The following is a 15,142-nucleotide window of genomic DNA, read 5'->3' on the forward strand; positions in this document are numbered from 1 at the left end:
CCAACGACGTTATAACAAGTGCAACAACTTAACAGATATGAGCGACAGGTTTAATTCATCTTTCTATAAATATTTTGATATTGATGACATTTGTTCATTTTGTGGTCATGTTGAAGAAACAGCTGTTCTTTTATTGTGATTGTAGTATAACGGGTACGTTTTGGGTTCATTTAGGTTTTTGTATTTTTTAATTCTTAAAGAAATAATTTTTGTCAGAAAAACCCAAATTCTTTATTTTTTGAAAAAGTTATTTCTTTAGTTTTGTATTCAAAATTGTTTATCCACACGCAAAGCTAGCTTAAATCTTGTTGAATTTCTCTTTTCATCCCTGAGGCTTATCAATAACAAAAACAAATCCAAGTTTTGATAAATGATGATGTGAATATTTTGATTATTCAGAGATATTTAATCATATTTCCCTGTGTATATAATTGCATACTATGATGTAAGCAAGCCTAATAGTTATGTTTTTAGTTTTTCTCATTATGATTGTTCATTGTTAAAGATAAATACCATCTTACCCTGAGCCTGTAATTGTAAGTTAGGTAGTATTAGTAATAAAATGAAAATAAGCACAACAGGTGCTCAAACACCTCATAGCATCAGTAACACAACGACCCTACCTAGTACATCTTCCTCCATGTTTGCAATATCTGCACAAAGGAGACGTGGATCAGCTGCTGGAAGATCTTGTGTTTGGAGGTGTTTTTTGAGGATTTTACACTCAAAAAATGTAAGTATTACTGCTTAGAAATTTTATTTACTGATAACAACATGGATATATGAGTAAAATAATAAAATAACCATGAACATAAATAAAGACACATGGAACAAAGCTTTATTCAGACATATTGGTATTTTAGTCTTTCTCTAGACGCTCTCGCTGGCTCTTTGTTCTCTGAGGATGAAGAGACCACAGCAACATCTGGTCCAGATGAGACAAAGAGCAGGTGGAGTGATGGAGGGCCTTATCGATGGCACTTGACCATTTCCAGGATGCTGCTGTGGATTTCTCTTTTCTCACTGCACACACCAGTCTGCAGCAGACATTTCAGATCATACAAAGATGCACAAATACAATACAAAAGTTGTCATTTTAACAGCAAAATTTCATTAGATCTCTGTATTGGAAGCAACAAAATTATCTTACTTTATATTAAGTTACAGATTTAACTTTTTTCCCCACAAATGCTGCTGTCACCTTTCCTTTCAGGTCCTGCTCCACCGCAAAATATCTGCAACAAAGGCACAGAAATCTAGAATCAGAAAAGTGCTTAAAGTTTTTATTATTATTAATAAACTGCACCTTAAGGTTTAAATAGATGTCTGTAGTGTACTCACTCAAAGCCTTTGATGGCAGCACTGCTTCATCAATCACTCTTCACCAGACAAGCATACTTGTCTCATCTGTCCCTGTAACATCCACACAAGATTCAGTTCCCTCTGATTCATGTGCTCAATACTACATTTATGAGGTAGCTGTTGTGTTAAATGGCTTTTTATCCAATACAAATGCTCCTGAATTTATCAACAGTACCTCCATGAAATCACGTTATAATGGATGACCTTCAAAGTAAAGGACTTTTCTCATCTAACTCTTGTTCTCTTTTCAACAGTGACTTGAAGTGAGTCTTCGGTAAAACCCGTTCCAGAACCAGTCTTTCTAATCCTCTGATGCATCATGTTTCCATCACCTGTCGTAATCCATCTTCTGACTCTTCTTTCTGAAATCAATAAGTAATGCTTTGATTTTACCCACATCAATTTTAAATAACATACATCCCACCAGCTAATAATAACACTCATTTAAACAGAACAGAAGTTAATATATTTGATCTTTTTTTTTATTCTGTCATAAATGCAAGGATATGAGTCACTGACTTATACCCTTAACTATGTAATCATTACAAAGAAATTGTCACCTTATAACCCAACTTTGTAAACAAGGTCATTGTGTGAGAGGAAACTAATATTTTGCATATATGACATTTGTAAGAACTTGATGAATCTGAGGATCCTCAATGCAGCCTTTGTGTGTTTTGCTTCAAGAAAGCAACCATACAATTGTGTGTATTACTTTCTTTCTTCTTAAAATTAATTTATTCATTCATGTATTCTTCATTAATTTATTCAATCATTAATTCAATTCATTAATTGATCACAGTGGTGAATGAAGTACACAAATCAAGTGCATATACGTATAATAAAATATTACTGCATCAAGTTAGTACTCGACTCTTATGTACTTAAAAAAGTACTGATATATTATTGTTATTATGCAATTTTATATAGGCTACTTAATTTAAGTTTATATTTGCATTATTTGTTATAATCCTACAGCTCAAAAAAACTGGGATTTTGCCAAAATAACCACTATATGAAGTCAAAATGTATTTTTGTTGTTGATATAGACTACGTTGAAGAGTGATGTACTGTAGTATTGTTCATGGCTGCCCTTGTCCTCTGAAACAGCCAATACTGAGCTTGCTCATATAAAGTCTCAACAGCACAACAACAGTCATTTAATGTAAACCTTAGAGAGGCCATTAATGTCAAATTTCGGACTAGAAAACTCTTCTTTACGATAATTCAGATAGCATGTGAAGGCAGCATAACCCACGCCTTTCCACACTGAGTGCGAGGCGGAAATGCGAGGGAAATGATGCTTGCACAGCAACCGTGAACCAATTTTTTGCCTCCTGCTAATCCACGCCTGCACAATAGGTGGCATCGACCAACAATGCATTTTTCCTCAGATATTTATCTTGTGGATAAATTTATTGATTTATCATTGCCCGCTGCTCATTATACAACAAGATAAGATAATCATATGTCTGTTTGTTTGTGTAGAACTGAAGAAAAATGTTTCAATCTTTTTTTTTATACGGAAGTTCACACTCTGACTCATGTAACACTCATGCAACACTCTTAACACTTTCACTCGTGTGAAAAAAAATGGACAGTTTTCTCCTACAGATCACATAATTCAGCGGAGAATTAATAGAAATTATATCAAGAACATGTGAGAATAACCAGCGCATCATCATCTTTTTTGGAATACTCTTCTTCTGTGTTTGTTTACACTGGTTTTCAAAACAACGCCACTGCATTCGTCCTTTTGTGCAACAGCAGCTGCTTCTGGCACGTGATGTAATGCTCAAATCTTATTGGACTGCCATTTTTTTTGCTTTGCGAAACTGAAAAACTGAATTGGTCAGACTGGTTGTTTAAAAAAAAAATTCGCTTTTTGGTGCGGTATTGTTTTATTCTAGCGTGTTCTTTTGCATACAACCGCAGAGGGCTGAAATCGCTGTGCTGTCAAGCAACATATTGCATAGAATCAAAATTGCAGGACTAGTTAGACTGATTTGGTTTATAGGTGATTAAAAATAAAAGAGAAGTGGGTGGATTTTTATCATTGCAGGGTGGTTGTGTTCACACACTTTCAACACATTTATATCCAAACTTCATCTAAAAGTGTATTTTGCATAATAGATTCCCATAAAAAGCCAGTTTTGGAAGCAAATATCAACTATTTGATGGAATGGCCCTTAACCACTAGGGAACCTTGTGTGATTTTTTTTCACTGAAAGATTGGACTTCTCTCATTTTTCTCTTCTAATCCTCATTCATGAAGACTGTTGGTGCTGATCAAATGTGACTCTATAATTTATTCATCATTGTGTACTTTACAATAAGGGTACATGAATAATCATGTACTAATGCCTAAATTAATACTCAATTCATCACATGTAATGATTATTCAAGGTGTTGATTATGAAGTAACAGAGCTATCCGTAACTACAACTGGAGTCATACGGACACATGGAGGAATAACAGTAGCCAAATGCCAAATTAAAGTATAACATAAATAGAGCTGAGTTTAGTAAGTAATGATAAAGAGACACAATGACACATTGTGTAATTTTGTTTGGCTTCGGCCAATAATTTTCATTTCGGTGCATCCCTACAATACACACTAACTAAAGTAAAGAAAAAAGTGAAATCACAATCAACCACTCCTTTAAACAACAGCAAATAAGAAGATTCTCAGCAGACGATGTGTTTTTTTTTTTTTTTTTTTATGGGACAGCCTTGACAGACAAAGTGCAACCAATTTGGTTCCCCCATTGGTGTGTTCATCGGTTGATGTCAATGATAGGTAAAGGTTTACTGTGTATACATTACACAGAAACATAATTTACACATTTGGATTTATACAGCACATTTATTTGTATATCAGTGGGTTACATGTAAACAGAACAAGAAACCCATTGTTCAGAGAGCTTGAACATATTTCTTAGTTTTTTTTTTTTTTTTTATGGAATTGAGGCAAAGGGACTGAGAGTTTGTTTTAAAATGACAAAAAGAAGCAATAAAAATACCAGATGGATCTGCAATAATAGAGCAGTATTGCGATTAAACCCACAACAATATGTGACCCTGGACCACAAATCCAGTCATAAGGTTACATTTTACAAATTGAGATATATACATATGAAAGCTCAATAAATAAGCTTTCTATTGATGTATGGTTTATTAGGATAGGACAATATTTGACTGAGATACATCTATTTGAAAATCTGGAATCTGAGGGTGCAAAAAATTCAAAATACTGAGAAAATCACCTTTAAAGTTGTCCAAATTAAGTCCTTAACAATGCATATTACTAATCAAAAATTACATTTTGATAGGTTTACAGTAGGAATTTTACAAAAAATTTTAATGTAACATGATCTTTACTTAATTTCCTAATGATTTTTGACATAAAAGAAAAATCAATAATTTTGACCCATACAATGTATTTTTGGCTATTGCTACAAATATACCCCAGCGACTTAAGACTGGTTTTGTGCTCCAGGGTCACATATACGTCTCTACATGGCACACAATTTTCCATGCTTCCAAAACCTGTAAAAATATCCCTCCACAAACAGGACAGACATGAGGCTTTAATTTGCTTGAATTTTCTGGTGAGCCATCTCTCTTTGGTGTGAATTCTCAAATGACGATCAAATCCTCAAAATCCTTTTTGTGGTGAAAAAACATCAGAAAGATCAGGCCCTTCCTAATGGACCATGCTGCACAACTTCTTGTCCAGGTCCTTACCATTTCTAGGCAACACTCTTCTGGCACAATTAAAACTCTACAAACGATTCAGAACGCAGTGACATGACTGTCTTCAACGAGCCCAAGTGAGACACCACAGGCAAAAATCTCAAGTTTTTCAGACTAGTAGAAATGAAAAAAAAAGCAAATTTATGTGCTTGAAATATATGCAAATGAGTGCATATTTTATTAGTTAATGCCCCATTAGCATTTTAGAAACCTTGCAATACATCATCATTACTCTTTTGGACAATGATCTCATTGCACTGGTTGCCGGTTATGGTTCGCATCACATTTAAGGCATTGATCCGTGCGTATATATCCCACTCCCTTTTGAGAATCTACATTTCCTCAAAACATTCTCAAAACATCTCAAGGCTAAAAGTAGCTCATAACTTGCTGATTTAGGAGAAAATCATAATAATTGGTGTGTCAGTCTTAAATTTAGGACTCCTACATTTTAGCGCTTAAAACTAGCTCCTAAACCTGTGAAACATTAAAAGAAGTGAAGAGGACTCCTAAGTCACTAAGACCAAATCCCAACTATCCTAAAATGGCTGTTGCTGGCAATCTGCCTCAAAACTTAGAATCACTCTGTATTTATTTGCACACGTTTTCCAATGCAACCTTTTTTTTTTGGTTTTGGAGGTTATGCCAACTCCAAATTGTCCTTGGATTATATCCTTGTTTTCATTTACAAGTTGGGCAAGCCGTTCTCGCATCCAGTTTGGTTTTCTTTTACATTTACATGTCTTACTATCCGCCATGTTTATTCTATTCTGTATGCATATCAGCTGATTGTTTATGAGAAGCACATGTGTAAAAGGCTGAACTTATACATATATAATTACTGACACTTAGCCTGCATTTTAAAGTCTATGAATACATCTCTGACAGACCCCTCTCCCATCATCCAATCACTGTTTGCATAGTTAATTAGCATGCTGACATCATCCATAGCAACAAGGTCAACCCCCCCTTACTCTTAGCTTAAGACTTCTCTCCATTCCAGTAAAAGTTTGTCTCAGCAGCTTTGTTAATAGGCTGTTAAGAGAAAACTCGTAACTAAAAACTATTTAGGAGAACTCTTAGTGGTAAGATGAAATGGTTTGGGAATACGGGCCCAGATATCTACGAGTGACATCTCATGGTACCATCATAGAGAGGCTCAAAATCCTTTTCAAGAGCATTTTCATTCATAGTTCCTGGGTATGATCTTTCAACCCCAATCCAGAACGCTGATTCCCAGACACTTTTGAATATCTTTCATCCTAAAAAAGCTATTTTCTTTAATCTTTCCCTGTCTAGCTTGTACTTCTTTGAACAATGGATTGTTGGGAGGCCATGATGGTTAGAGGCCAATTGGCGAATTTAGTTAGGTTGCAGAGGTCACACCTCTACTCTTTTTGAAAGACATCCTGGGACTTTTAATGACCACAGAGGACCTTGGTTTAATATCTCATCTGAAAGATGGTGCTTTTTTGACAGTATAAGGCCCCCATCCCTACACTGGGGCATTAGGACCCACACAGACCGTAGGGTGAGCATCCCCTGCTAGTCTCACCAGCACCTCTTCCAGTAGCAACCTAGTATTCCCAGGAGTTCTCCATCCAGATATTGACCAGGGTCAACCCTGCTTAGCTTAAATGGGCAGTCTTGGGCTACAGAGTGATATGATTCTTACTTGCCTCTTTAAGGTCCAGTTGAAAGTCAATTTGAATAAGCATGTCTGCTAAATGAATAAATGTAAAGATCAGCTGAAAGGCTATATCCCAGTGTGACTAAACATGTGAGCCTCAAGGTATGCTTTGCGAGTAAAAGACTTTTCACACTGAGAGCAGCTGAAAGGCTTTATCCCAGCATGAATTAACAGGTGTCTGTCAAGGTATCCTTTACGAGTGAAAGATTTCCCGCACTGAGAGCAGGCGAAAGGCTTCTCCGAAGAGTGAGTTAGCAAATGATCCTTAAGGTGTCCTTTCTGTGTAAAGCTTTTTCCACACTGGGAGCAGCTGAAAGGCTTTATTCCAGTGTGGTTTAACATGTGATTCTTGAGGATTGTTTTACGAGTGAAGGATTTTCCACACTGAGAGCAGCTGAAAGGCTTTTCCAAAGTGTGAGTTAGCACATGATCCTTAAGGTGCATTTTATTTATGAAGCTCTTTCCACACTGAGAGCAGGTAAAAGGCTTTATTCCAGCATGAATTAACATGTGAGTCTTGAGGCTTCCTTTACGGGTGAAAGAGCTTCCACACTGAGAGCAGACGAAAGGCTTTTCTAAAGTGTGAGTTGCTGAATGATCCTTAAGCTGTCCTTTCTTTGTAAAACTCTTTCCGCACTCCGAGCAGCTGAAATCCTTTATTCCAGAATGAATTAACATGTGATTTTTAAGGTTTGCTTTACGTGTGAAAGTGTTTCCACACTGAGCACAGCTGAAAGGTTTTTCTGAATTGTGAGTTACCAAATGATCCTTTAGTTGCCTACTCCTGGTAAAACTCTTTCCACACTGAGAGCAGGTGAAAGGCTTTATTCCAGCATGAATTAACATGTGATACTTGAGGTTTTCGTTACACGTGAAAGTGTTTCCGCACTGAATACAGGTTAAATGCTTTTCCCCACGATGCATTCTCATGTGTTTCACAAGGTTTCTTTTCTCTCTATAAGTTTTTCCGCACTGAATACAGGTGAAAGGATTTTCCCCATGATGCATTCGCATGTGTTTCACAAGGCTTCTTTTCTGTTTGAAAGTGATTCCGCACTGAATACAGGTGAGAGGCTTTTCCCCATGATGCATTCTCATGTGTTTCACAAGGCTTCTTTTCTCTTTATAAGTGTTTCCGCACTGAGAGCAGCTGAAAGGCCGTTTGACGTCTGTTATTTGATTGCTGGAACTCACATCATGATCTTTCTGACACTGATGTTTCTCCTCTACCTCATTCAGATCTTGTGTTTCTTCTTTCACTTTCATCAGCCCTAAAATGAATAAATGAGAATCAATTAGGACATTTGGAAAAAAGAAAACCATTTGTGTACTAGGATTATTTTGATAATCAATTAAACTAATGCTTATTAAAAAAATCATTAGATTACAAGCACTTTTTTGGGTTAAGCTCAGATCAAAAAGTGATCGGGTTTATGGAGTTATTAAAGTGAGCAGACACAAATCACTTTATTTCTGTCTTATTATAAGCATTTGGATTTAGTTTTTTTCTTAAACAACCAGTTTGGTTTCACACACACTGCATTAGAGCCAGAGTCCGACCCGAGCCCATCCTTTTCCGCTGGTTTCAGCTATTACAATAGTTCTGTTTTTCATGTGATTATATTTTGTTTAGTTTTTAGCAAGTTAATTTAGAAAAACATTTGGACCATTTGTTTGTTCGTTACTCGACATTATACAGATATAAAAACAGTCCACATATAAAACAATGTTAGTTTAAATGTTAGATAAACGTGCACTATTAGGCGCGTATCCGATCATTTTTGCAGAGATTGAAACTGAAGCGGGTTTTACAGGACATGTAGGCGCCAGTGTGAACACTTGCTTTTTAGTGTAAACAATTTAAAATCATCCGTCATTTTTGCCCACATAGGAAGAGTAATACATCATTGGAACTGTACATTGTCTACTTGTATTTGTGGGCACTCACTATATCAACAAAACATTACAAACAAAGTTTTTATAAAATAAAGAAAACAAACATGACGTGCATTCCGTCTCGTTCTTGAACAGACGCGCTTCACAAAACTGAACCGAAACTCAGCGAATACATGCCACACAGATGTGATGAATAAATATATATATTAGTAAATTATTCCCCTAGAAATAAAACAAATCAGAAACAAAAACTCTTTAATTATGCACTGAAGGCACTGCTGGCCGACGCACTAAACATCCGAGTCTCGAAAGTGAAAGTGAAGTCTCAAAGTTTCATCACAACTGATGGACGTCTAAAATATAAAAAGAAAGAGTACCCTAAAACAGACCTGAATTCCGGCCCGCATCTGAACTATGACGTGAAAATTGTCCCGAAGCCTGGGCTAATGGGTGTAGAAAAAAGTAAAATGCAGAGCTCTACACTGCATGGCGTTTCTATAAAAGCGGTTGTCACTAATGTTACCTATGTTGTTCGGGAGTTTTACATTCTAATCCTATGGAGTAAACTGTCTTTTCAAAAAAAGCCCTAGCGCTTTTTTTAAACGCCACCGCCGGCGTCTTTTTAAGTTGAAAAAAGTTGAACTTTTTTTAAGAAAACGCCCTACGTCAAGCGCTTTTTTGACAGCTGACCAATGACAAGCGAGTAGCGGGACCTATCGTTTCCATAACAACAAAAACAACAAGAAAAAAATGGAGAAGCTGCCAATAGATAAACTAGTTTCGGAACACAAGGAGTTGTATGATATGAGTAAACAACTCTATCATAATATACATCACAAAGAGGCTCTTTCTCGACATTTCTTCACCACACAGCACTACGCTACTGTTGCAGCTGTTGTTATTGCAACAGAAGACGCACTCTGCTGCTTTTTGTAACAGAACGCTGCCAGCCTTTTTTTTTTTTAACTAAAAAAAAAAAGCCCTAGTCAACATTTTCTTGTCAAAAAAGACGGCAAGTGTGAACACGGCCTAATGCGTTTTGTTACTTTTTAAATCTGGGCAGGGCTTGTTTGTTTTTAAATATAAAAAGTTCTATGTTTGTCAAATGTAAAAGCCCAAGAGAAAAGTAAATTCATGTCTGTACAGAAGACCGCAGAAGAAGAAAAAATGTCAACTCTTCAGCAATGCAAATAAATAAAATAAACCAAATGTTAGATTATCTTGAGCAATTTTTGCTCATGGATGAATTGGATCAACAAAGGTCAGCCGCGAAGACATTGGTTAATACAATGGGATTAAAAACATACATACACATATTTGTATTATTTAAGGTCTGTGTTAAATTTCACTCTTTTTATTCATTTTGAGGAATACTGAGCAATAAAGTAAAATCTTACAATTTCTCTCAACATGAAGACAGGAAAGCTTTTAATCAATAAATGGGGGAATAGGTAACTCGACAAATAAAAAAAGTAATGTGTTATTTTACTAGTTTACTGGAAAAAGAAACATTATTACGTACCATGCATTACCTATAACTATAGTTAACCCAAACACTGAATATAACGCTCATCACAGTTTTACGATTACAACATGCTAAAATAAAGTTTAACTATTCATTTGTATAACATAAGAACTTTATAACATGGATTTAAGACTTTTTTTATAATAGTTAAAGTCTAATTTTTAGATTAAGGATCTATGGGCACCATGTTTTTAAAGATTTTTTTAAGCCCAATACTACAAAATACATTAAATATGAATGAAAAATTAACACAAACCTCCTTGTTCCTCTTGTTTTATTCTCATGGGTTCTGGTTCCTCGTGTTTTATTCTCCATTCTCTTTGTTCTGGTTCATTCGTGTCCTCTTCATTCTCCTCTTTAACAAACAACAACATCTTCACAGTTCAGCTGATACTCCTCCAGATATTCCTTATTGCTTTAAAACCTAGTCACAGCTGTGGGGGTCTAAATACTAACAGGTATTTACTGACCTGATTTAAAAACTGCATTTTACCATTTACAGAAATAACATTTCTCACAGTTTGTATTACACAGCATCTCGACAAGACAACAGAATGCACAATGAAACTAATCTTCTTCCTCTGAGGTTTACTGGTGTTTGGCAATGAAGAATGTACGTGTTTTAGCGCCACCCTCTGGACTGGAGTGTGAAGCGTCGAGAGCACGGAAATTACTTAATGCATGTCTTATTTTATTTATTTATTTATTTTTATTTTCTTTAAGATAATTCACATATTTACTTTTCAAATTTTGTAATTGGTTTGAACCCCAAAGAACACAAAAACACCAAAGCAAAGTGCACAAACCCTTTTTTATTTGTAAGGCAACTCAAACCTGAAGCTCATCAGTTTTATATGATGCTGTCTATTAAACAATGGGATAAATGATTGACTACACTTCATTTAACCCTTGTGCGCTCAAAAAAAAAGTTACCCATAAGTGCAAAATGGACAAAAATGTCCACTTTCTCGGGTGATGATTTTTTTAACCAGCATCTGTTCTATCCATAGATCCAAACATTCAGTTTTCAGAATTGTAACTGGTTCGTTTGCATAATGCCACAGGTATTTTGTATGTAAAAATGAAAAATAATAGTTAATTTGTATACAATAAATGCTAAGCACATTTTTTTTCTTTGCTTATTCGTTTCTGGGATGTGTCACTGAAAAACAACAATTATTTTGAGGCATTTATATTTCTTATGTAGTGTTAGATTTAAAAAAAAATGTATATGCCAAATAAAATAAAAGGGGGGGGGGGGGGGGGGGTCAATGTGGACATTTTTGTCCTTGAGGTCCTGATTGTGATCCTGATTATTTTTTGTGCAGAGGGTAAAATAGATTTTTTGAAGGAAATGAGGGTGAAGCTTTCATAGCAGCTTTAACAAGACATACAAGCGGTTATTTTGATTGAGATGCAACATTGCCACACCAAGCCTCCACAGTTTAAAGAGAGAGAAGATGAGAAACTCAGAACCCTGCAAAATCAAACACACTAAAGATACTAAAGAAAAGCATATAGATTGGTATTTATTCTTCATTAATGAGGCTGTCAGATGATTTAATTTAACATTAATTAAAAGTTTAAGCTTGTTTTTCTTTCTTTTCCCATAAAGTTTTTGTCTTTTCTTTGCTCTGACTGGTCCTGAATCACTCTTTTGCTAAAACTCCTACATGGAATTTTTAAGTTAAATTTAATGCTTTCTGAGATCATTTTTTTCAAACTTTAAGAATACAGGCCCAGGTTTTTACGCCATTTTTTCTTGCATTAAGCGTGGAGGAGAGAACCTAAAGTATCGATCTCGTCAGGCTAGTATTGACTAGATACCAATACCAACGCTGCTAGAAGAAGAAAGGTAGCTAATGTAGACAAACTCATTTGTGGAGTAAAATATAGTTTATTACACAATTAAACACTTCACTGAGAAATGTAAAAGCCCAAAAAGCAATTATAATTCTTGTGGCTTTCAGATAATACATATAAAATTATAAAATTGCTTTTTCATGATTCTAATACAATCACCAGCCAATAAAAGTTGTTGAAAAAAGTAAAGTAAAAGTGATACAAGTGAAAGGTGGAAAGAGCACTGTTATTTCACAATCCTCACCTACAATTCGGGTAACAAGCCCAGCTCTCTATAACCATTAGGCCATGGCTGCCCAAAAGATAATGCAAACAAGAAAAAGAAGAAAAGTGGAACTCATTCTCAAAGTAAAACTATATATAAAGTCATAAAACCAGCTAATCTAATGGAATATTTTTTTTTTATTATTATTGCACAAAAAGAACAGTAACACAATGCACACATCTCACACACATGAGATCAATAACAACAAAAACTCGGATTCAAACAAAAAACAGGATTCAGGAATTACTTTTGCAGCTCAATATCTATCACAGTATACAACATAAAATGAGTTGTGAGAAAAATAATCAATAAATTACACTTCAAATATATATATATATATATATATGTGTCACACCCTCTGCACGTTCCCTCAGCCCCAGTCACCACGATCCTCCACCAACCAGCCAATCACCACCACAGCACACCCGTGAACCATCACCAGAATACTAATCACCGTCACCTGCACCAGCAATCACCACACCCTTTATATACCTACCTCTGCCACTCACTCACCGGCTGGTATCGAAGTTGCATGGATGCTTCTCTGTGGATCTTCTCCCCCTCTTGTTGTCTCTCCTGTGCTCCTCGTGGATTCTTCCGATGTTCTCCTGTGCTCCTAGTGGATTGCTCTGATGTTCTCCTGTGAAACACGTTAATCGTGTTAGAGGGAAGTGACTATTGCTAACGCTATGATCCTTATGAACTTGAACTCACCTGTTGTGTTTGTTTGAAGATTTGACCACAGAGACCTTTATTCACCCGATTGCACGTGTGTTGAACTGTGCACGTTTGTTAATAAATACCTTGAAAGATACTCACCTTCTCCCTTTGTGTGTGGTCGTGACAGGATACCAGCCCAAAAAAAGTATTAACACACCACGTCACTCATGGAGGCGAGCGCCGCTATCACAGAAGATACCCCCGACCCCTTTTCGGATATGGTAAACGTCCTTCGTCAATCTCTACCGGCTGCTCCAACGACGATTTCCAACACACCCCTCTCTCGCCCCATGAACTATTCCGGAGACCCGGGTGGTTGCAATGGTTTCCTCCTGCAATGTTCCCTCTATATCGAAGCCAACGCACACCAGTTTCCAAACGAAATTTCTAAAATATATTTTATGATTTCCCTCCTCACTGGGCAGGCACTTCAATGGGCGGTTGCACTCTGGAATTCACGGAGCGATGCATTGATCTCCTATAATGCTTTCGCTGCCAACTTCAAGGACGTGTTTGGAGCTGCTCTCACTCCCCTTTCCGTGCACGACGAACTGATTACTCTGAATCAAGGTACGTCCAATATTCATGAATACACCCTGCGCTTCCGCTCTCTAGCGGCCACCAGTGGTTGGAACCAAGTCGCTCTCCTAGCAGCCTACCGTAAGGGGCTTAAACCCCAGATCCGCAAGCATATGGTCATTTACGATGACAACGTACCGCTGGAAACCTTTATTAAGAAGGCAGTAGGCATTTCTCAACATCTCTCAGCGTGTCCTTCTATAAAGTCTGTACCCAGCTTCCCTCCACTCCGAACACCGTCACCCCAACGAGATGCGGAAGAGCCTATGATTACTGACTCCTATCGCCTGGATCCTGCGGAGAGGAAACGACGAATTAATAATCGTCTGTGCCTATATTGTGGAGAAGCCTCTCACTTCATCAGTGCCTGTCCAGTCCGCCCGCCTCGTCCAATGGTGAGTACCGTATCTATTACTCCGGCCATGTCTCTCTTACCCCATATTACCGCTGAACTAATAGTAAACTCTCGTACTCTCCCCATCTATGTGCTCGTGGATTCCGGAGCGGCTGGCAATTTTGTTTCATCACACTTCATTGCTAAACATCGAATTCCCACCGTTCAAAATGAGGTCACATACCAAATTACCACAATCCAAAACTCACCATTGGGCGATGGTAAGATATCTCGCCGGACCAGAAAAGTGACCCTCGTCTCCCAACACAACCACCGGAAACATTTGACCCTCCTAGAACTCCCGCGAGCCAATGTGGATGTCATCCTGGGCAGACCATGGCTCATTAAGCACCAACCCCGCATAGAGTGGAGCACAGGAGAGGTCCTGGAGTGGGGCGCAACGTGTGAGGACCACGGCTACCATCCTTCCTCGTCAGATGCAAAGTCTCCATACCGTCCTATCCCTCTGCACGCCACCACCATAGAGAGCCCTGCCACTCAATCCGCCACCACCATTCCCCCCGTCTATCAGTCTTTCACCGATGTCTTCAGCAAGGAACGGGCCACACAACTACCACCGCACCGGCCCTGGGACTGTAGTATCGACCTGCTGCCAGGCGCCAAACTACCCCACGGGAAGATCTACCCCCTCTCACGTCCTGAGCAGGAGGCCATGGAGAATTACATCCAGGAGGCTCTCCAACAGGGGTTCATCAGACCTTCCACGTCCCCAGCAGCATCCAGTTTCTTCTTCGTCCCCAAGAAGGATGGTGGGCTCAGACCTTGCATTGACTACCGGGTGCTCAACGACGCCACGGTGAAATTCGCCTATCCACTTCCTCTAGTGCCAGCTGCCTTGGAGGAACTACGGGAAGCCCGCGTCTTCACCAAACTCGACCTCCGCAGTGCGTACAACCTGATCCGTATCCGAGAAGGAGATGAGTGGAAAACCGCCTTCATCACCCCCACCGGTCACTATGAATATCAGGTGATGCCCTATGGCCTGGCTAACAGTCCTTCCGTATTTCAGAATTTCATGAACGAAATCTTCCGCGACTACCTCCATCGATTCGTAATCATCTACATTGACGA

General features: G+C 37.8%; 1 protein-coding gene across 1 annotated transcript; it reads right to left on the reverse strand.

Moving 5' to 3' along the window:
* Window positions 1-6,126: 6,126 nt before the first annotated feature.
* On the reverse strand, window positions 6,127-10,766 carry LOC141327017 (uncharacterized). Its single transcript, XM_073835319.1, has 2 exons — window positions 10,486-10,766; window positions 6,127-8,079 (listed from the first exon to the last, which is right to left on the reverse strand). Exons 1-2 carry the CDS (start codon window positions 10,601-10,603, stop codon window positions 6,875-6,877), a joined length of 1,323 nt encoding a protein of 440 aa, XP_073691420.1. The 5' UTR covers window positions 10,604-10,766; the 3' UTR covers window positions 6,127-6,874.
* Between the last annotated feature and the right edge of the window lie 4,376 nt (window positions 10,767-15,142).

Source organism: Garra rufa, chromosome 1, assembly GCF_049309525.1.
Source record: "Garra rufa chromosome 1, GarRuf1.0, whole genome shotgun sequence".
NCBI lineage: Eukaryota > Metazoa > Chordata > Actinopteri > Cypriniformes > Cyprinidae > Garra > Garra rufa.

Excerpts from the sequence above, each read along its gene's own strand:
- LOC141327017 (XM_073835319.1), bottom strand. The coding sequence starts at position 10,603 with ATGTTGTTGTTTGTTAAAGAGGAGAATGAAGAGGACACGAATGAACCA. Across the intron at positions 8,080-10,485 it reads AAAACAAGAGGAACAAGGAG|GGCTGATGAAAGTGAAAGAA; the intron begins GTTTGTGTTAAT and ends TATTCATTTTAG.